The sequence below is a fragment of the Drosophila ficusphila genome, unplaced genomic scaffold (genome assembly GCF_018152265.1).
Source record: "Drosophila ficusphila isolate 14025-0441.05 unplaced genomic scaffold, ASM1815226v1 contig_414, whole genome shotgun sequence".
In the NCBI taxonomy this organism is placed as follows: domain Eukaryota; kingdom Metazoa; phylum Arthropoda; class Insecta; order Diptera; family Drosophilidae; genus Drosophila; species Drosophila ficusphila.
In genome coordinates this window covers 253,344-276,285 of record NW_025064328.1, presented here as the reverse complement: position 1 = coordinate 276,285, position 22,942 = coordinate 253,344, and the positions used below count along the sequence as shown (strand labels likewise).

At 43.6% G+C, this 22,942-nt stretch overlaps 3 protein-coding genes across 13 annotated transcripts in view; all 3 read left to right on the top strand.

Annotated features, from left to right (window-relative positions):
* LOC108095158 (mitogen-activated protein kinase kinase kinase kinase 5) overlaps window positions 1–3,232 on the top strand; it is a 54,259-nt gene extending 51,027 nt beyond the window's left edge. For 5 of the 6 annotated variants that reach the window (XM_017196101.2, XM_017196104.2, XM_017196100.2 and 2 more), the window contains 5 exons: window positions 63–416; window positions 1,062–1,505; window positions 1,565–1,786; window positions 1,851–1,977; window positions 2,043–3,232. In XM_017196101.2, the coding sequence (XP_017051590.1) occupies window positions 63–416; window positions 1,062–1,505; window positions 1,565–1,786; window positions 1,851–1,977; window positions 2,043–2,142 (1,247 nt within the window). In that variant the 3' untranslated portion in view covers window positions 2,143–3,232. The remainder of the gene's footprint in view (window positions 1–62; window positions 417–1,061; window positions 1,506–1,564; window positions 1,787–1,850; window positions 1,978–2,042) is intronic. The other variant, XM_017196102.2, reaches the window with a different exon arrangement.
* Window positions 3,233–3,375: 143 nt separating this feature from the next.
* LOC108095169 (ribosomal RNA-processing protein 8) lies at window positions 3,376–4,671 on the top strand. The gene has a single exon (XM_017196133.2). It carries the CDS (start codon window positions 3,431–3,433, stop codon window positions 4,496–4,498), a length of 1,068 nt encoding a protein of 355 aa, XP_017051622.1. The 5' UTR covers window positions 3,376–3,430; the 3' UTR covers window positions 4,499–4,671.
* Window positions 4,672–4,969: 298 nt separating this feature from the next.
* LOC108095168 (protein 4.1 homolog) lies at window positions 4,970–21,246 on the top strand. 6 transcript variants are annotated; one of them, XM_017196132.1, is made up of 17 exons: window positions 4,970–5,078; window positions 5,339–5,574; window positions 11,243–11,286; window positions 11,587–11,783; window positions 12,359–12,804; window positions 12,865–13,017; window positions 13,080–13,438; window positions 14,117–14,238; window positions 14,956–14,985; window positions 15,401–15,563; window positions 15,624–15,676; window positions 18,489–19,055; window positions 19,655–19,876; window positions 19,983–20,087; window positions 20,197–20,352; window positions 20,580–20,690; window positions 20,754–21,246. In XM_017196132.1, exons 4-17 carry the CDS (start codon window positions 11,637–11,639, stop codon window positions 20,817–20,819), a joined length of 2,700 nt encoding a protein of 899 aa, XP_017051621.1. In that variant the 5' UTR covers window positions 4,970–5,078; window positions 5,339–5,574; window positions 11,243–11,286; window positions 11,587–11,636; the 3' UTR covers window positions 20,820–21,246. The 6 variants fall into 6 exon arrangements, with proteins under 6 accessions (XP_017051621.1, XP_017051616.1, XP_017051617.1 ...); XM_017196127.1 differs by having other exon boundaries at window positions 16,032–19,055; XM_017196128.1 differs by lacking the exon at window positions 14,956–14,985 and having other exon boundaries at window positions 16,032–19,055.
* Window positions 21,247–22,942: the final 1,696 nt, after the last annotated feature.

Below are 22,942 nucleotides of genomic sequence, written 5' to 3'. Positions count from 1 at the left end.
TAAGTACACGTAAAATACCCTGAAAAAAAAATTAATTTATATTCTTTGTCTACAACAAACAGCAGAGAAGGAAGCGCAACCCGATTTGCTGAACAACACACCACCGGTGCCACCGAAACGATCCCACAAGCGGCGACACACGCCCCCTCGACCGATCTCCAATGGACTGCCACCCACTCCCAAGGTGCACATGGGCGCCTGCTTCTCGAAGATCTTCAACGGCTGTCCACTGCGGGTGCACTGCACCGCCTCGTGGATCCACCCGGAGACGCGGGACCAGCACCTGCTGATTGGCGCCGAGGAGGGCATCTACAACCTCAACATGAATGAGCTGCACGACGCGGCCATCGATCAGTTGTTCCCGCGACGCACCACCTGGCTGTATGTCATCAAGGATGTGCTCATGAGTCTGTCAGGTGGGTACACTGAAACAGTTTTATTTATAAAATTTATAAAAAGAAACTAAAAACTCGGTGGTTTCAAATGAAAATCAATTAGCAAATATTGCTCGTATTTTTTATGTAAAAAGTTTAAATTGATGAGGTCATTCGAAATACTTTATTTTATTGCAGAACCTAGAAATATAAACTCAGTAATAACGTTTTTTTTAGGGAGTTGTTAGTTGTTTGCAAACACATTCTAATTTAAAATGTTTGCTGAATGAAAATAGTAGATTTCTCGTAGGACTTAAATGAAATCCCTTTAATTTGCTCAAATAAATATTTAATTGATTTACTCCAAGTTTTATATACATATGTATGTTTATATGAGTGGCAGAACGCAACTTGATTCACAAATGCAAAAACAGCAAGTTGGTTATTTGCTCACATTCTAACATTCAACATGTTTGGCTTATACAAACAGCAATAGTCATGTTGTACTGAAATTAAACCGCTTTGGTTGGGAAAAACCATGATAAAGTAATATTAAATTGATTCCTTCATAAGCCAAATGTTTGACGTACACAAATAATCACCTCTGCCACCCAGAATCCCCTTCCTTTGATACCTAAATGATTAACTTTAAAGTACATTTTGTAAACATATCCTCTTCTCTTGCAGGAAAATCCTGCCAGCTCTACAGGCACGACCTGGTGGCCCTGCACTCCAAGCAGACGGTGCGCTTCTCGCTGCACATGAACAAGATCCCAGAGCGATTGGTGCCGCGCAAATTCGCGCTGACCACCAAGGTGCCGGATACGAAGAGCTGCACGCAGTGCTGTGTGACGCGGAATCCATATAATGGATACAAGTACCTCTGCGGAGCGACGCCCAGCGGCATTTTCCTGATGCAGTGGTACGATCCACTGAACAAGTTTATGCTACTGAAGCAGTGCGAGTGGCCAGCCATCAGCATTCAGGGTGGCGGTCATGGCTGCGTCCAAAACGGCCACACGCCCGTATTCGAGATGATTATCACGCCGGAATTGGAGTACCCCATCGTTTGTACGGGTGTGCGAAAGGCCATGAACGGTTGCCTCAAACTGGAGTTGATCAACATGAACAGTGAGTGCTGACACCCCTGGAATCCATAATGTGGTTTTAATGGTTTGAATTCGATGCAGGTGCCAGCTGGTTCCATTCGGAGGACCTGGAGTATGACGCCATGGCCACGATGGTGCCGCGACGCGACCTGCTGAAGGTGGTGCGTGTGCACCAGGTGGAGAAGGACGCCATCCTGGTCTGCTACGGCAATCTGATGCAGGTGGTCACGCTGCAGGGCAACCCCAAGCAGCACAAGAAGATGGTATCGCAGCTCAACTTTGACTTCAACGTGGACAGTATTGGTAGGCAATGGTTATGCATATCAAGAGAAATTTGTTTCTAATTAGGTAATTGTATCGATTGCAGTTTGTTTACCGGACAGCGTTTTGGCATTCCATAAGCACGGCATGCAGGGAAAGTCGTTGCGCAATGGCGAGGTGACGCAGGAGATCAAGGACATGAGTCGCACTTACAGGCTGCTGGGCAGCGATAAGTAAGATGCTATATTGTTAAGACTTGTATAGATTTCTTATACTTATTTTTATTCTTGTTTTTCAGGGTTGTGGCGTTGGAGAGCCAGCTGCTGAGGACCGGCTCTTTGGGCAGCGAGGAGGGACACGATCTGTACATTCTGGCCGGACACGAGGCCAGCTACTAAGCTGCGAGGCGCCCGCTTAATCCACTGTTATATTTTAAATATACTCCGGTACACGCCACACAAGTTTTAAGGGCAGCCGCCACAGCCGCAGCCGCCGTCGTTGTCAACTATTAACTGTAATTTAATTACTCGTAGGCTAAGCAGTGATTTACTGATTATAGAGGACTAGAGAGAGCCAGTTGAATGTCGAGCGTTCGATAGCTTAGATTAGCGCAATTTTACCGCACCTAGAAGAGGCAGCCTTCGAACAAGGGATCCACACAACCACAAGCACACCGATGGGGATACTCGGCCCGATTCGCTATCTTTCGATCTGCCGATCACTCGATATATTAGACGTATGCGTTAGCGTCTGCGTCTGCCCGATTCCGTTGTAGCTATATTTTTGTATTACAAAGAAATGCTTTAATTTATACAACTAACTTTAATGATCTACGGTAATTGCTACGGATAGTTATGTTAGAGATTTGTGTACACGCCTCACAAAGCCAATAGATACGTTTCCAAATAGTCATTCAGCAGGAGGATCCAATTATATATACACTAACACATGCAATTATCCAGAAGATTCGAGACCCACTAAGGCAATTAGAACTAATAAATACTTTTTAGTCTATAGCAATTGTAAATCGCAACGTTTTTAGCTGGTTAAACTGCATTCGATTGGCTCAAAACCGCAACGGAAATTAAGTGAGGATGATGGAACGAGAATGGGGGGGAGGCGATTTAGGATGATACGGTTTGTTGGGAAACAAAACTAGCTAGTAAGACTTTTCTAACCTAGTAACACGAATTAACAAGAAAATTAAATGCAAATTAAAGGTCTGTATCTGTATGTTAAACAAGTAAACTGATTGTCATAGTTACGGTTCTAGGCTAAGCTAGGCGATGAAAACAGACAATTTTCCGAGCAGCACTTTTTCGTCGATTGAGTTGTAAAAATATTCTACTAGACCTTAAGTTAACTAGTTCATACGAAGAAGCAAAAAACCGAAAATTACAAACTAATACGGAGAAAAGCAAACAAATAAACCCACAAAATTGTTAAACTCTAGTTTAGTGCAAGAATAAAAAGTACGTGAAAGAGAAATGTTGTTTGCTGCTGATTTCAAACGTTTGTATATATTTTTTATAAATGAATCATATTTTGAATTTCCCGCCCTGTTTGGTAAACGCGCTAGGGTATTGCTCACAATTGCGTTTGTGCCATTTTCAAAAGGCGTTAATGCATTTGGTTGACGTTTCACGTGTTTTTTTTTTGTTTACAATTTTTTATTAAAAAGTGAAGATGTTCGAAGTACCGCCTTGGGAGGCAGGAGCCGAAATCATTGAATTTAAGCCTGTGAATGCATCAGGAAATGCAGTTGCCGGCGCCAAGAAGCAAAAGAAAAAGAAACCTAAGAAGAAAAAGGCAGCAGCTGAGGAAGCAAATCCAAAAGTGAACAAGACACCGGGAAACTTCAGCTATCGGCAGGGCGGAGGACCTCTGGCTCCGCCTCCCGAATCCTCTGATGATGATGACGACGAGGACGATGGAATCCGGGCTATGCGCAAGGTCAAAGCCGGAAGAATCGAGAAGCAGCGACCACCAGCGCAGGCCACAAAAGGTGGCAAAAAGGAACTGAAACTAAAACCGGAACTGGCGCAGGCAGCGGTGGAGGCCATGGAGGCCACCAGCTCGACAACACCGGCAGCCAATTCACTGGCCAGTAAACTGCAATCGGAACTTCTGGGCGGACGTTTCCGGTACATTAATGAACAACTATACTCGGTTCCGAGTCGCAAGGCGGAGGCTCTTTTCCGCCAAGATAGCTCCGCTTTCGAGGCTTACCATGCTGGCTATCGCCAGCAGGTGGAGAAGTGGCCCACCAATCCGCTTAACCGCATCATCAAGACCATCAAGAAGGTGCCCAAAACAGCCATTATCGGCGACTTCGGCTGTGGAGAAGGAAAACTGGCGCAGTCCGTGCCTAACAAGGTTTACTCAATGGATTTGGTGGCTGCTCGTAGTGACATCATTGCCTGCAACATCACCAATACCCCGCTGCAAGCTCAATCTCTGGATGTGGCCGTCTACTGCCTCTCTCTTATGGGCACCGATCTGAACGAATTCTTCCTGGAGGCAAATCGAGTGCTCAAACTGCACGGCAATGTCTACATAGCCGAAATCCAGTCGCGTTTCGAGGATGTCCGCGAGTTTGTGCGCTGCTTGAGTGCCTGTGGATTTGATCTGGTCAAGAAGGATGTGGCTGTTAACTATTTTTACTTCTTCCAGTTCAAGAAAATGCGCCACGTGCCCAAGACCACCAAGCTGAAGGCTTTCTCCTTAAAGCCTTGCCTGTATCGAAAACGTTAAATACTATGTCCTGTTTCAGTTGACATACCAAACTTCTAAAAATTCATTTTTGGAAATACGGCTTTTACTTGGAATCTGAGACGGAGGCTGCCCTTATAGATAGTCATTTTTATACATTAAATAAATGTAGAACACACCGCATAATAACGAAAATTATAACTAAGTCGTTTAAATGTTTTTTATCAATTTCAGGCTTTAAAAAGAGAAAGCTTCAAACAACAACAAATATCTCTTAAAAAACTGTTTTTTTAACATTCAAACATTAATAATTTTTTTGTGGATTTAATGAAAGAGAACAATTCGGTTTGAAGAAGAATTTAAGTAAATAAATTCAATTAAATAAGCTGAATCTAAATTTTGCTGTTGCTATACTCGTTTGAAAATAAAACCGAACCGTTCAGATGAGCCACCGGCGTTAGCCAGCACTGCGAGCAACCACTTGGTGGTTGTTTCTCGGCAAAACGCAGTGGTCTCAGCCCATTTCGACTCAAATCGAGGAGCGGAAAGCGAACCGCCTCTCCGGTCAAATTCAGTACCAGTTTGCTCTTCGTGCCCAGCACATCGAATATTTGTGAAGACGGTACGTTTTTCGATCGCGCTCCCAAAAATTCTGAGCAGAAGCGTTTTGCCAGGAAAAGTGGAAAAGGTGGCGAGCGAATAGAAAAGAAAAGCGCGCAATTCGCCAGTGTGTTTATAAATAAATGGGAATATAATTTATTAGCAACCACTATTCGCGCGATTTTCGCCCACGCCCACCCCGCTCTCTATTTTCCCCCACCATCGCCCCCGCTCTGCGTTCTCTATTACTCACTCAAAAAACTCAACGTAAATTTTCAACAGGTATTCAACGACGACGACGACAACAACAAATTGTCTTTTTTCGCGAACGAATAGAAAAAAGTGGCAAAGAATTTGTTTACTAGTGTGAAAGCGTGTGAGTGCAACAACAGGGAAAAGTGAAAACAACACAAATACAGCAGCAAAAGTATCTAACGGTTTACAGGCGCCGCAAAGTATTCCCCATCTACGTATCCTTCCAGTGGATTAAAAAAGGATTCTAGAGCCGACTTGTGTGGGTAAGTAACTTTTTTGGAATTGCGCCATAGGCTTAGTTTTTTTTCATTTGTAATTTTTTTGGGCTGTGGTCGGGAGTTTTTTGTGGCTTTATGTTTTCGATACAAACACAAGCGCAGAATGACTTGGGCAGAATGACTTCATAGCAGACACACATACGCAGAGTTAATTGAGAGTAGCTTTGCGAGAGCCAGAGAGTCGCAGTGAGAGGTAGAGAGAGCCGAAGTCACTCGGTCGGCATTTGTATCGGTGTATTTTTGTATCTGTGAGCTGTCAAGCTTTTCGAGTGTATCTTTTGGCACGATATTCTTTCGACTTCTTGTTTTGTCAACTCGACCCCTATTGTTGTTGTTTCTTTGCCGTTGCCTTACTCCAATTTTCCTTCTTCTGTGTTTTCCTCTGTTGTTTCGCATTTCGGGGGAGGGTGGGAAATTCTTATTGGAATCGTGGTAGTCAAGGAAACGTTCCACAACACGAATCCGATTTATATGTACCTAATAGGTACTTATTTTAACCGCAAACGGTTTACTTGTGCCTAAATTCTTAAGAACATTAACATAGTTATAAAGCTTGCCTCAATAGTTACAAATGTATCTCAGAAATGAATCTGATACCAAAAGATACAAAAATTTCTCGGAAATAGAAATAATCATGGTCACGTACCTTGGGCTTACAATGTAAATTAATCTCAAAGGGGCAACAAATTTAACATAAATGTACGCAGTTACAAGGGCCTATAATTACAGCTGTAGTTTGAGGCTTAGTTACATATACATTCTCATATTTATCTCGCATCACCGCTTTTACAACTTAAGATACATGTAATAAAGTTATCTTAAAGCTGTTACTCGTTTCACCAAATGTATAAGGAAAACACTGTAACCAAAATACTCGTATGTATCCAAAAGCCCCGTCACTCCAAATAAGGGCGAATACCTTTATCAAACGACAAAAGTCTAGCAGCTAAGCATTTTCCGGAAACGATTCTTTTGTATCGTTCTCGGCCTAAATATAATTTTGGAATTTTGTCGCATTCATATAGCGTCTAGTTTCATTGGCCAAATCCACAGCTGAAATTCCCCCAGATTTAGACGTCACTGCTCCGAAAATAGAATCGATCGACAGAGCGAGCAGGTTTCCGAAGCCCTTATCAGAAGTTGAGCGTTTTTTGCATTGGCATTTTTTTTGTGTTTTTGTTTGATATCGGTTATGGCAAACAAGGACGGCTCTTTATCCCTACCACTAGGCAGCATGGTTAGTATGCGGTGCTGCGATAAGATAAGGCCACCACAACAAAGGCCAGTTATGAATGGCAGGTGACTGGTTGCGAAGTTCCTCTAGCCCCTTCACCCCTCAGTCTGAGTCATGACACGATTTTCACCATCCCCGGAAAAACTTGGGGCGTTGACTTGGCAACGAAAAACTGTTCTTCGAAAGCCGCCGTTTACGTGGAGTTTCAGTTTTAGTTTTTTTTCTTTTTTCCGGGAGGTGTGGGCTTTGACCCAAATAGTAGCTAACATTAACATAAAGACTTCTTCGGGCCAGTCCCATGCAAAGTGTGAAATGAGAGAGGTTGAGCTTGCATTAGAAACCGGTTGCTGCTGGCCAAGAAGTTGGCTGCACAGCAGACAAACAGATAAAGCAGCCGAGCAAAGCAAACGCGGGAGTGCCATCGACTGAAATGCTAATAACTGTACAAACCAGCGAGTGGAAAACTATACAGCAATACAAATCCGGAGAGTGAGAGCGAGCGAGCGAGCGGGCTAACGACTTGGCAGCACGCGAGCATGGCTTAAATACAAAAAAAGAGTCCGAATCAGAGCCAGAGCGAAAAAAACCTGAATTCGAATTCGAGCGGGGAGCGTGGCCAACTAGGTGTGTCTTTGAGCATTAGAAGCTCCCCAGAGAGTCGCTCGAATTCTCTCGACTTCTCTCTGGGAAAACAGAGACTAAGCCTGGTTTCGTTAAAGCCATTTTCCAGCGTGGCCAGATCGTTGGCAAGATCTCCAAAATGGGATACTCATCCCATAGAGTATCTTAAAAATGATGTGTCGTCTGTATAGTCTATTCTTAGATTGACTTCCAGGCGGAAGATATTCCACCCTCCTCCATCGAGGGGGGAAAAACCAATCTAATCTGTCAAACAAACTCAATCAGACGGAAGGCAGCTTTTCCATTTCGCTTTGAGCTACTCAGTTCCCCTCGAATTTCCCCCCATTCCCTTGGCTTTTCCCTTTTCTATTTTTATTTGTTGTCGCATCGATTTTTACTTCTGCGGATGGGGCGTCTATAGGTCTATGATTAATGTGCAAAGCGCTGAAGTGGACAAAATTCTCCTCAACGGCGGCTTATTTGTTTACTTTCTCCCCCTTCACGACACTTTCCCCCTCGTCGATGTCTCGGCAGAAATCAAATCGCGATGTGCATGTGGGTGCGGCAATACTACACAGAGATAAAACTATAAAACAAAAATACTTGAAAATTTAATAAAAGGTAGCTCTTGAAAATTCATTAAATCTAATAAATGTAAATGAAATCTAATAAATTCCACCTCATTAAAATAATAAATATTTGTATGTCATTCATTCTGCTATTAATTATCTCACTTCCTCAAAAGATAGTAGCAGCATTAATAAAATATTTATTCAATGTACCATAACAATTTTTACGATCACTTTTGCAATTATAATATCTAGGAATTTTAATAAGGTTTATCATAGCTAACATTTTTGTAGTGCAGACAAAGCAGCACCGCTGGATGCATTTAGAGTTCGTTGGCCAGGCGGAGAGCCAAATGCTTTAAATAGCAATTGACAAGCGGTGCCTCGGTGGTGCCTCGGTGGTGCGGGGTGGTGCAGATGGCCGGTGCAGGGCGTTTGTGGGTGTGATTCACTGCGGTTGTGTCGTACTGACAGATCAGAGTGGTAATTAGTCAAGCGACACAGTCGGCTTCTTCCATTGAGCCGTCACTTGAGCTGTCGAAAAGTGTCATCTAGTGTCCAGAAACCCGTTTTCCACTTCGAGTGGCTGTGGTGATCCACTTCTGGCTTGAAACTTAGTGGTCATTGCTATCTCATGGTTTCGAGTGCGAAATGGGAACGGATCTGGCTTATTGCGATAAGCGGGTTCCGAGTCGCCATCCTCGACTGCAAGGCGGTGCCACTCCGTCGATAAGTCTACTCTATGCATTTGCAAAGGCGAAACACCACACCCTCTAATCGTTCCGTATTGATTGACCCACTTTCCCACTTTAGCACTCAGTCCAGAATGCGCGAATGTTTACGCATTTCCCACTCCATATTTTCTTGGAAAATAAACAAAGCAAGATGGAAGACCTGTGTGTTCCATAATTTCATTATAAGCAAGAACATTAAATTTTCTTTGCAGCAAAGTAATTGGTTCAAGAGGTCAAGTTATATCTCTTTAAACTTTCTTCCAAATTATATTAATGTAAAGTCCATGCAAATTAATTAATATATTCACTTATCTATCATAACGGAAACTAAATCTTGATGAAACGTAACAGCTTCCCTTGCGGAAATGCTGCCATGTTTATAAACGGATGCGAAGTGAGTTTTAGGCAAATGGCCCGTCAAAATCGCTCTTGTATATAATACATTTTAAATGCGATTTATTGGCAACGCTTCGTTGGCTTCAGAAAATGGCAAGTTTGAAAAGTTTTGTGCACTTCACTGCCGAGGGAAATTAAAGCGAAAGTTCACTCACAATGACTACAGGGAGTCCAGTAAATATAGTAAATATTCATTAGGGAAATAATCAGAGTGTGGGGATATGCGAACCCAGGGGAAGTGACGCCACCGCCAGGTGACCTAAGTTGATGTCAGAATAATAACTTGATGACACATATCCACATCGTCCCTCACTTACTATACACAAACCCTGGCCCTGCCCCGCCGCCAATTGAATTTGATTTAAGTTGTATTAAATGAAAGTTAATTAAAGGGGAGCAGCCTGCACCCAGAGTACTTGTTCCCATTCCGATTCTCAATTGAAACGACGCGATTGCCATCTTTTGTGCTTCTGCCTTCTGTCCGCCGACAGAACTTCGTTACTTTCACAATAGTACCAGATATATAAACACACTATACGAGTATGTACATATGTCTTCTTGGGTCGTCTGTTATTTCTCTCATTTTGGCTCGGACATATTTATTCTCGCCTGGCCAGCAATAATGTAACGAAAAGATTAGACGCACGCCACTTGATGAATTTCACCTCGACCTCCTTCAATTGAGGCGAATGCGCCTCAAATGTTTTTGGGTGTCGGCGGCATCTCTTGCAAAAATATTTCTATAAACTCTCGAAATAGCACCCGATATTATGCCTTAGCAGGCAGCCTGATCCGATGATGTCATCGAAAATACATCATGAACGAGCGATTGCCTCCGCATTGTAAAAAAAAGCTACGCTACGCTATCAACAATTCGAGCGATTAAGTTTGTTTTGTTTTGGTTTGACTGGCCGACCAATTTGTAATATGCTACGGCGAGATAATGTCGCTGATTCACCGTCGATCTTAGTCAAGTGCCCAAAGGCAACATTCTCAAACACTCGAGCCGTGCAATTTGGCAAGCGAAAATAGTTGCAGCCGCCCGTCGATGATGTCAACATTGCGTATGCGCAACCTTCAACTATGGGAACGATCACAGTGGCAAAGTAATGCTATATGGAGTCCATATACACATGGTCCGCTAGAAAGACGAGAGAATAAATAAAATAATATAAATTAGATGTTTGTCTGCTTTTCGGGCTTTTCGGCGGCGTTCTGGTTCTCAGCATACATATTTCGTGTGTGTTTTTGTTTAATTTTGAACGCACGATGACGCCACCAGAGTTAATTCGCTTTTTTTCGGGGTCGTGTCCGAAACTGAAACAGTATTGTACCGCCATAGAAGACTTATATTATGTAGATATCAAGAAGAGCCTGGCAAACTGGTTCGTCTAGTTTCCACTCCGTGAATCGATACGATATAGCTCCCAATCAATTAAACACTGCTAGTAAATTGAACTCACTGCGCAATCGGTCATTGCATCTGCGATCAATTGACTCTCGATCCTCGCACGTTAACCAACCCCTTTCTCAATCAACGTTGATTGAAGGCTCTGTTTATTCGCTGGGTGGGGCAACATCCGTGGCAAAACGTCGATAGCTCTGTTTTGCGAAAAGATTAATTTTATGGAATTATTCCCCCGATTTCCAGTGCCGCTAAATGGCGACCGGCAGCGGAATCAAATTTGAACGGAAGGGGATAAAAGCGAGAACATGACGCTGCCTCAACTTGCCGGCTTATATAACCCACATACATATACATATATATCTATATATATATTTGAAAGACTTATGTCACTGCCTGAACTTGAATTCAGATCTGGAACGTGAGCTGGCAGCGATCACTTGACTTTTCGGCTTACACAAAGGACTTTTAAACTTCTGTTCGGATTCCCATCTAAATTTAACCACTTAATTACTGGGGCATAATTTGTATTCACTCTGCTTAATAATGGATCTGTGAAATCAGACTGTTGTGCGGTTTATGGCCATCACATTGTAATCGTTTCCGACCTGAAAGTTTTTTTACTATCTGCTTTCGCTAGTAAAATGTTAATTCAATTTGCGGTTCAACTTTTAATGGACAATTTCTCTTGCAGCTCGCTGGAAATCATTGCCTAAGAAATTCTAGAGCTCTTTGGAAGTAAGTACGCAATTGCAGAGTGACATCATGGCTGCGGAACAAATGGAGGAGGGAGTGTCCACATCCTGGCTGGGAGTCCTGTTTTCTGTTCGTAGGTTTATTTGCGCAATGGCGCCAGGGAAATTGAGCAACTATACGGAGCTTAATGGCGTGTTTTATGCCTCGACTTCAGACATCTAATGAGCGATGGGCGCCCACACACGAATTCAGAAATACACGACTTCCGAGGAGTGGGAACTTCCGGCCATTTGACTGGGATCCAGTGCAATTTACTTAAGTCTCCAATCCAATCGCTTGCAGCCTTCTTCTCCAAACTGCCGCTGGCGTAGTCCGTAGAATCCGAAGCCAAGATGCCGGCGGAAATTAAGCCATCCGCGCCCGCTGAGCCGGAAACGCCGACCAAGAGCAAATCCAAGTCGAACTCCTCCTCGTTCTCGAAGGCTGCTCTGGCCAGAGTCACCCTGCTGGATGGCTCCCTTCTGGACGTGTCCATTGATGTGAGTATCCGAGGGGGGGAAACAGCCTGGAAAATTAGTCATAAGCTAGGAGGTTTTTCATTTGTAATTACTCACATATGAGTGGCTATCACAGCACACACTGAAGTTTTATTTTTGATAGAATTTTCTTGTTGAAAATTGGCACAGTCCATTTTTTATTTTTAAAATCTATTACCTTTTCAATTTTTTTTCTAACAAAGTTACTTAAATGGTGAAGCCGTATTTTATTTAGCATTTACTACTCTTTTTTAAACCATTCATAAATATTTATACAACTTAATATAAATTGAGACACAAGAACTTATTGATTGTGATAAGTTTTTTAATTCATTTTTTTTAGTTCAGACAAGCAGACATAATATTTATTTAAAAGTATTTGGTTATTGCGAGAACTTTACGAAACAAGTTTTATTAAGGAGATAAAATTATCTATTATGAGTAAATAAAGTCTTAAACATTATACTTAGATTTTTCTCAAGAAGTAAAACAACATTATGGTTTATCATTGACGTACTTTTATCCGAATTTTTTTTAACCAAATTTAACCATATCTAATTAAAACCCCTCCCCCACAGCGCAAAGCCACTGGTCGTGACTTGATCAACTCCATCTGTGCCGGCCTGAACCTCATCGAGAAGGACTACTTTGGCCTGACCTACGAGACGCCCACAGATCCGCGCACCTGGCTGGATCTGGAGAAGCCGGTGGCCAAGTTCTTCCGCACGGACACCTGGCCGCTGAACTTCGCCGTCAAGTTCTATCCGCCGGAGCCGTCGCAGCTCAAGGAGGACATCACGCGGTATCATTTGTGCCTTCAGGTGCGCAATGACATCCTTGAGGGCCGTTTGCCCTGCACGTTTGTCACCCACGCTCTGTTGGGATCCTACTTGGTGCAATCGGAAATGGGTGACTACGATGTGGAGGATATGCCCACTAGGGCTTACCTAAAGGACTTCAAGATCGCTCCAAACCAGACGACTGAGTTGGAGGACAAGGTCATGGATCTGCACAAGACCCACAAGTATGGAAAATATTCTGTTTGTTGGAGTTAATTAACTTATGTTATATTTATTTTTCATAGGGGCCAATCCCCCGCTGAGGCTGAGCTACACTATCTGGAGAATGCCAAAAAGCTGGCCATGTACGGCGTGGACTTGCATCCTGCTAAGGATTCCGAGGGCGTGGACATCATGCTAGGAGTTTGTGCCTCCGGCTTGCTTGTCTACCGCGATAAGTAAGTATCAATGGAATAAAATTTATTACAATTTATAATAAAATATATTTCTTTTCATAAAGGTTGCGCATCAACCGCTTTGCCTGGCCGAAGATCCTGAAGATCTCGTACAAACGCCACCACTTCTACATCAAGATTCGTCCTGGTGAATTCGAGCAGTACGAGTCCACCATTGGCTTCAAGTTGGCCAACCATCGTGCAGCCAAGAAGCTGTGGAAGTCCTGCGTGGAGCACCACACCTTCTTCCGGCTGATGACCCCCGAACCGGTCAGCAAGTCGAGGGTGTTCCCCACCTTCGGATCCAAGTACCGTTACAAGGGTCGCACTCAGGCGGAGAGCACCTCTACTCCCGTGGATCGCACTCCTCCCAAGTTCGACAGGACTCTCTCTGGTGCTCGTCTCACTTCTCGAAGCATGGATGGTAATTGCAACTTCGAAAAACTTGAATTACTTTTTTATGAGATGCTTGACAAGCACTATTTTGAACTCAGTGTCTTTCTGGTTTCGAAACTATAGTTCTAATAACCTCAAAAGACATACATTTGGATCGTGTTATTAAGAAAACTAAATTATTATCGCTTATCAAGTAAAACATTGGAACTATGTTAAGAGTTAAATACAAAAAATAATCATTTATTATTGTAATCATAATAATTGAAAACATTTGTACCTTAAATATTTAACTCGTGTAATCTTTGTTGGTTTTATTAATCATGGTCTTCCAATCTTATTTAAAATATTTCAAGGTTAGTTCACAAGGTTAAACTTATTTTTCTCAAATATCAAAAAAAAAAATTGTAGTTACAATATATTCTAAATTATTTCTTACGTAAAGATCAAGTCTCTTAAAATCAAAAATCAAAAAAAAAAAAAATGTAGTTACAATATATTCTAAATTATTTCTTACGTAAAGATCAAGTCTCTTAAAATCAAATTTATGTTCTATTCTTAAATTCATTTAATTATCAACTTTTATTAGCGTTTATGACACAATTCTCTGTTAATGAGGATTTAAGGCTTAAAGATTCAAAATAATTATTTTGGCATAATCTCTTTTGTAATAATAGCGAATCTTAACTAACGTTTTGATACTTTGCAGCCTTGGCCCTGGCCGAAAAGGAGAAGGTGGCCCGGAAGAGCAGCACTCTGGATCACCGCGGAGACCGAAGTGCTGATGGCGATGCCCACAGCCGCAGTCCCATCAAGAACAAGAAGGACAAGGTAACTCATCCAGCCAATAACATAATAGTGCCTGACGATACCTATAGCTATAGCTATTGAGATGAACATGTTTAACGATGATTTTCGGAGTTAACCAGAGTTTTTTGTACTTTCTTCTCGGTTTGTTACTAACTCACAACCAACCACTCACAAACCAAACAACCAACCAAACAACCGAACCAAAACACACACATCCATCCACTCTGTGCCACTGAAATGACTAATGAAATGATGTGCTCGTAATGTTAACCCATCCGTTCCCTAAAAAACACACGCCTTAACCCTTGAACAACACTAACCAGTTGATGCGACAGTCGAGCACCGGCACGGCTTCGGCCTCCTCGCAAAGTTCCCTCGAGGGTGATTACGAGACCAACCTAGAGATTGAGGCCATCGAGGCTGAGCCCCCCGTTCAGGTTAACACTTTACTACCTTACAAAAAACCGAAGCAAAAACCAAAAAATCAAAAAGTATCCAAATCGACTCTTCTACGATTTATCCTTACTTATTTTTATCGGCTTTGAACTCTGCTTTTCGAATGTTGTGAGCTTACGTATGAAACGATTTGATTTGAAGTCTCCCCGTTTATTCGTTTATTTGTTCAACTCAGGGCCTCTATACCTTAAATATTTAATGGATGCTCTGAACATATTAATTTATATACTTTTTTGTTTCATAACCAACTATCCTCTAACCTGATAATCTGATATCTGATAGAACCCGAACGAGCTGTACCTTGATCTGATGGTAATTTTCTGTATAATGACGAATGTCAAACAGTGCCGTCAACTGTCTGTTAAATGTGCATTCATTATATCTATCTTGAATACCTGACTTCACTTTTTTTGAGTGTTTATTTTAAGTTTGATTTGATTATTTTGTGGCGTCCTGTAAACGTTCCATTTCCCGAGCTGTAAATACCATTGAGGACCACACAAGTACAGTCTACACAAAACATGCATTGGCACTGAATTTGCGACTCTACTAAAAAATGTACCATCCATTATACTTTACCCATTTCCTTCATTTCGTTGCTTGTATTGTAAATATGTATTGTACAACTCCGCCATTTTGTAGCATGTTGGCTTCTTCGCCCCAAAAATCTGTACTTTGTAAACTATATTTTCAGAATTTTAACGGAGGTATTTTTAATTTTTCTCAGGATGCGGAGAAGGAAGCCAAGTTGCGCGAGAAGAAACAGAAGGAAAAGGAGGAAAAGGAGCGCAAGGAGAGGGAGAAGCGCGAATTGGAGGAGAAGAAGAAGGCCGAAAAGGCGGCCAAGGCAGCACTTGCTGCAGGAGCCGCTGCAGGATCGGCTGTTAATGGTAAGTCCTTCCTTAAAAATGAATTTCAATAGTGAACGAACTTTTAATATTTTATCTTAGGAAACGATGATCTTAACGACTCCAACAAATCGGACAAGTCCTCCGGCAGACGTGTAAGTATCCTAACTTCTATTCCCCACTTAAGCTAGTTTATAGGTTTTTAGACCTAAGTCTAGGTGTACTAAGCTAAGCGATAGCCCCGCACTGAATGCGCCCGCCCTCGTGTAAATACCCCTAACCCTCCTCTTTCACCCCAAAAGAAAACCCCCACCTCACCTCACTTAAGTTCAACCCGTAAGTTATGATAGTTTGTAGTGAAACCCAAAATTAAAGTATAAGTTTACCTCATTGGTTGTATGACATTTATAATTTCATTTTCGTTAATTTTTCCCTCCCAATTCTTTTCGTTTTATGTTTGAACTTATCATTTGAATCCCGAAAAACAAACGATCCATCGACGATCCACAGGGCGTTGGCATATTCTCCTCAGGTCGCAAGAGCAAGAGCGGTTCTCCGTCCAAGGACGGCAAGGATAAGTCCGGAAAGGAAAAGTCCGGCAAGGACAAGGACAAGGAGGTGGGTCGTCTTGGTCTGGTCGTCACTTCGGGTCTGGGCGATGGTGTTGAGGATGAACACCTAGATGAAGCAGCCAGAAATGCTGCCAAGAACCGAGGATCCACCACACCAGGAGTCACCAGGCAGTATGAGTATGCCGTCGATGAGGATGGCAATGCCAGTCCCACAAGGAAGTCTTACACGCCAGGTGGCTTCCGCTACGATCAGGATCCCAACTCGAGGAAGTCCGGTGCCGATGGACAGGAGCAGCTGTCTCCCACATCGCAGCAAAAGAAGATTGGCCTGGCCTTCAACTATGCTCCTGGCAATGAGAATGCTCTGAAGGAAACTGCCGAGAAACTGAAGGCAGGACAGCTGTCGCCTCGCACCAAGGATAAACTCAATCGCGGCCAACTTTCGCCCAAGTCGAGGGCCAAGCTCCTCCAGGATCCCCTGCTTTCGCCAACCACTCGTGCTAAACTCCAGGGAAGTGCTGTGGATGCTGCTGCCGTTCCTCTAAGCGATTCCCAAAAGAGATCCTACTCGCCAACCAAGGGACCCCAGGGTTACTCCTCTGGAGCTCCGGGAAGCTACAAGCCCATCACAGATCCCACGGCTGACTTCCTGGAATCGCAGCGTTACAACAGGGAGCCTGGTTATGTTGGTCCTGCAAAGCCTACTGTGGCTGCTGGAGTTGCTGCTGCTGCTGGAGCTGCTGGTTCCAAGAAGCCTGGTTCTCCCACCAAATCCGGATCGGGAGCTCCCGGAGCAGCTGGTGCTGCAGCAGGAGCAGCAGCAGGATCCGCAGCAGCAGCAGCGGCAGCCAAGCCGAAGAAGAGGCGTGTCAAGATCATGGTCATCACCTCCAAGTTCGATCCCTCGACCAAGCGCATCGATGCGGAGAACGGCAGCATTGAGCACTCCACTGGCATCCTGGATCCCGCCAGCGGATTGATTGACACCAAGTACGGTGTGATTGATGCCAAGAAGGGAACCCTGGAGGCCCTGAACACCAAGACCGGTAAGAAGGAGGTCTTCCAGGGCGACATTGATCCCAAAACGGGCAATCTCCACTTGGTTTCTGGAGTGGCGGATCCGAAGACGGGACGGCTGGATGATTCGCTTGGTCAGATCGTTTGCATCACCCCACAGGATAATCCCGTAGTGGAACTAACAGTGATCACCAGTCGCATTGATCCCGCAACAGGAAAGATTGATACGGTTAATGGGGATGTGGAGCGATCGCTGGGCGTCCTGAATTTGGACACCGGACTCCTGGACACCAAGTACGGAGAGATCAACACCCGCACCGGCGAACTGAAGGCAATTGATCCCAAGTCTGGAAAAATTGTGGTTAGCAAGAATGTGAAGGTGGATCCTGGCACTGGACAGATTACCATTCTGGGTGTGGTGGATCCCAAGACGAATAAGATCGATCCGAACCAGGGTCGCCTCATCGAGGTGGGCCAGCAGATTGATCCCATTGTGGAGGTCACCTCGCTGGCGGGCAAGTTCGACTCCAAGAGGAACATCATCGATCCCAAGACGGCGCAGGTGGAAACCTCTGGAGGTCAGTTCGACCCGAAGGCCGGCAAGATCGATACCAAGTACGGACAGATTGATCTCGTCAAGCACACGATCACCTTCAATGACCCTAAATCGGGCAAGACGGTGACCAGGGACATCAAGATTGAACCCGCCACCGGACAGATTGTGCTGAAGAACCAGGTGAATCCGAAGAACAACAAACCAGACAAGGACTATGCCAGGATCATCTCCCTGCGAATCGTGCAACAGCGTGTGGACCCTGCCACCAAGGCGCCCATCAGCCAAGTCAGTGCCTCCAAGGACAAGGACATTGTGGTGGACCCGAAGTCCAACCAGATTTGGGTGCCCACCGGAGCCACCGATCCAGCCACCAAGGAGCAGCAGTACATTTCCAGCAGTGTGGATCCAAAAACGGGATACGTCATCACCATCTATGGCTACCTGGATCCCAAGACCAACGAGATCAAGAAGCAGACCAAGCTCGACCCGAACACAATCAAGATCGAACCCACCTCCGGAAAGATATACACCGCCACCGGGGAGGTGGATCCCGCATCCGGGGAGCCGCTGTACGCGGCCACCCAGGTGGATCCCGAATCGGGCGAGGTGTACACCAAGTTGGCCCGTGTCGATCCCAAAACGGGCAAGATCGTGATCGTGCGCATCCTGCTCATCTCGAAGACGGACGAGCGCGGTCGTCCGGAGGAGATCGATCCCTCCACCTGCGAAATCGATCCCGTCTCCGGCCGTGTTCTTAAGTTCTTCAATAAGACCGTTTATGTTTACAATATGATTGATCCTGTCACCGGTGAAATCGTGCAGGTGGACCCCAACGATCCCCGTTTCGCTGGCGCCCGCACCACGGTGACCCACACGATGACGCTGACTGGAGAGATTGATCCCGTGACCGGAAGGATTAAGAGCGAGTACGGAGACATCGATCCAAATACGGGTGACATCGATCCGGCCACCGCTGTCACGGATCCTGTGACTGGAAAACTGATCCTCAACTACGCCCAGATTGATCCCTCGCACTTTGGAAAGCAGGCACAGGTGCAGACCACCACGGAAACGGTGCCCATCACCCGACAGCAGTTCTTCGATGGGGTTAAGCACATAGGCAAGGGCGCTCTGAGACGCGATTCCGAGGGCAGTTCCGAGGACGACATGACCGGCCAATATGCCACCGATCCGGCCAAGGACATCGTGATCAATAGCTCGGCGGCGGCGGCTGGAAAGTTGGGCAAGCCGGTGAGCACGCCCACGGTGGTGAAGACCACCACCAAACAGGTGCTGACCAAGAACAACGATGGCGTGACCCACAACGTGGAGGAGGAGGTGCGCAACCTGGGCACGGGCGAGGTCACCTACTCCACGCAGGAACACAAGGTTAGCAGGGGACACTGTCCTCCCATCGATTAGTCGGGATTTACTTTATGCAGGTTCTAATAGAATTCGATCCGATTATAAACGAAATTTTAAATGTTTGTAAAAGGCATATTTGTCTGTGATTTAAATCGGTTGAACTTCTTCACATTTTCGTGAGTCCATATCGTAAATTTTTAGAAATCATTAAAATCTTGGAAGTGCTAATGTGTTAGAAATCTAAACAAACCTTCCTTTTAAAAATATTTAATATGTTCAATTATGAAACAACACATAAATTCAATTTTTCGGGACTTATGAACACTATACGTCATATTTGAAACGAATAAGTTGTATGGTCGTGTAAATTTAAATCCCATGTATGAAATCACAGATATTTTAATCGAATACCGAATTCTATTCTAAAACTGGATAATTCTCTTTCTGTCGCTTTTTGTGCTTCGCCTTTAAAGTTTCGACCTCTTTAACTCTGCCTTTGCCTAACTTCCGCCAGTATCTGTTGTTGTCAATGTTGTATTTAGAGCTTTGTTAAATGTTTAAAAGTTTTTAATGCTGTACGCACTAACCCACCGACCAACCACTTGCCACTCCAATCCACCCAGGCTGATGCTACACCCACCGACCTGAGTGGCGCCTATGTCACGGCCACTGCTGTCACCACCCGCACCGCCACCACGCACGAGGATCTGGGCAAGAACGCCAAGACGGAGCAGCTGGAGGAGAAGACGGTGGCCACCACCCGCACCCACGATCCCAACAAGCAGCAGCAGCGTGTCGTCACCCAGGAGGTGAAGACCACGGCGACGGTGACGAGTGGCGATCAGGTAAGATGATCGCATGGCTGCACTTTTATTCTTTTGCATGGTTTGATATCTATCTATCATTTCTTTTTATTTGTTGTTGTGTTGCATTGCCGTATGTGTTGTGTAGTATCAGAGAAGGGACAGCGTTTCCTCGACCAGTTCCGGTGATTCGGGCACGCCCATCGATGGACCCTACGATGGTGCCAGTGTGGTGCGCACATCAGACAACCAGGTGGGTCAGGCATGGCACTTTTTGCAGTTATTATCTATCTTAATACATCAAGATAGTTGTACACCAAAGGGTTCCTTCGTAATGCTAAAATTCTTGCTTTTCCAACCAGAAATCTCCGCTGTATACGACCTCCGCAACCACTGGACCCCATGTGGAGAGCACCCGCGTGGTTCTGGGTGAGGACACACCCGGCTACTCCGGACACGGCGAAATCATCTCCACCCAAACCGTGAGCAGCAAAACCCGCACTGTGGAAACCATTACCGTAAGTATTTTAGGGAAGATAACCCCCTGATTCTATTCGAATGGGAAGCGTAAGTAAACAAAGGTAAACTTACTTGTATCTATCTAAAATACTATCCAAAAGATATTTCCTGTAAACGTTTGCACCACACTGTAAATTTCATGCTCAGTCCCTTGTTCGAATGGGTTCAGGTTTTAATACTGTAATATAATACCAAATAATAATAATTTATATATCTTCAAACACAGTACAAAACTGAACGCGATGGCATTGTGGAGACTCGTGTGGAGCAGAAGATAACCATTCAATCCGATGGAGATCCAATCGATCATGACAAAGCTTTGGCCGAGGCAATACAAGTACGTGCCATTATCTTTATTATAATAACATACACTATAACCCCTTATTTTATTTAATAACAGGAAGCGACGGCCATGAATCCGGACATGACAGTCGAGAAGATTGAAATTCAGCAGCAAACGCAGTAGATTTTACAACTATTTCTAAACACTTCAGAGGATTTTCTAAGTAAACTAGCACACACACTCACATACACACACCCACACATGAACACCAGCCCACGCATAAGAAGCACTTGCAGTACACCTTTTTTACAAGCTATATCTAAATATATAATATATATACGACCTCGAGCTGATGACCCACATGACATAACAATAAGAAAAAAAAAGATAAAGAGAGATCAATTCCCAATTATCCAAGTTACCACTACCGTCTACGAGAAAATGCATCCACATGTTTATTATTTTTATTACAACTGTTGTTTATAATTACTTTTTATTACGTATATTATATATTGAATGTGCAAGGCAACGTTGAAATGAAAAACTCTATATATTGTAAACCACGATTGCATTCAAATACAAGAATAAAACCTAAATGTACACACAAAAACCGATTGGGCGATTTTACTCGAAAAAGCTCCCTGGGCATTCGCACTTTCTAAAATTGCCACTCGTCGTCGTTTTCAATAAGCCACGGACCGCTGAATATTTGATGAACCGTTCCACGTCGACCCAATGGCGATAGAAATCAGCAATCCACCGGGGTTTGAACCACTTCTTTCCCCTTTGGCTTTTTGCACACAACGTCATCGCAATTAAGTGAAATTACCGGCCGAATAGAACACAAAATGAACCCATTGCTGACCGTCCAAGCACATGACCGGCGATAAGGACCCTGCATTAACATGAAATCCAATTCGCAATTGCAGTCCCCCCCTTTTTTTTTTTTGAGGAGGGGGAGGTGGAGCCTCTGGGACCCCGACAACTCGCCAGTTGAAAGCGGGGTAAAACGATTGTAATGCAATATTTATGGCCCCCAGTTGCCCAGAATCAAGTGGGAAGGTCGGGAAGGCTCCCCGCTAATAATATTACGTTCTGTGCCAGGAATTTCTCTTCGCTATTTTACACCCTGTACTTTTTAGACACAAGGGTTATACCGAAATACATACTATATACAAAATCAATAATCAAATATTATTTATTGTTTTCCCATTTAATGGTGTATTTATTAATATTCTAATGAAATATATTTTATATTTGTGTTTTAAGGATTTAAATTAAATTGTTGCCAATAGTTTATAGTTTTATTTGAAACAATGAAGATATAAAATTTAAAAGAGAAAATCATAAAAAAACTTTAAAAGCAATTGTGGTTAAGCATTAAGGAAAAGCTTGTGGTTGTGTTGGACTATTTTATATTGCATATTATCGTAATTCCCCGAAGTTTAAAAAAAAACAGAAAGTTGAACATCAAATCTAAATTCAATTGGTACTCCAAAGTCGGGTTGCAATCAAATGGTATTTGTTACCATTTTTTGTGTGCAATTTTTAATTTGCCGGCGCAACATGCAAAAAAATGTCAACTTGTGGTTAAAATAGAAGAGAAGTCGTGTTGAAGGCTTTTTTTTACGGAGGGCGTTCGGGTGGAGCGTAAAAAGCCGTAATTAAAGTAGAGCGTACAAGGTGACTGACTAATGCATTGATTCGTAGTTTAGATATAAAGCGCGCTCTCTGGCGATAAAATGCCAACCGAAAGGCGTTCTCATGCTGAAAATCATGCGGTCAATCCAACCGTCCGTCAATCAGTCAGTTAGTCATTCAGTCCGTCAGTCAGTTCACCCGAGGTTGCCAAGAATTTGCACCTGCATGTCTATGTCCCTGTTACAACTTGTGGCACATATGTTCGAGTGTGGTATATCCACCCCAAAGGACACGATAACTGCATTCAGCTCACACGACTCATGCATTTTTTAAAACGCGCGGTTGGAAAACGCTCTTGCGAAAATTTCATTGCACGTTTGCGGCTCTGCACAAAAAGAAAATCTATAAATTTCAATTAGTTACTAGAGTTTCACAGTTATATAAGTTTAATAAATAATATTGTATTGTATTAGGCTTCAAAGTACTCAACATTATGCAATCCTTTAGTGAAATTTGGTGAAAAGTAAACTATATTTTGACGAGCTATATATAAAGAATTCCTAATGAGCTATATATAAAGAATTCCTAATAAAAGCAGCAAGTGAAATCTAAAATAATACCATTTATCTCTTCTCAAGTGAATTCTAAAGAATTTTAAATATAAT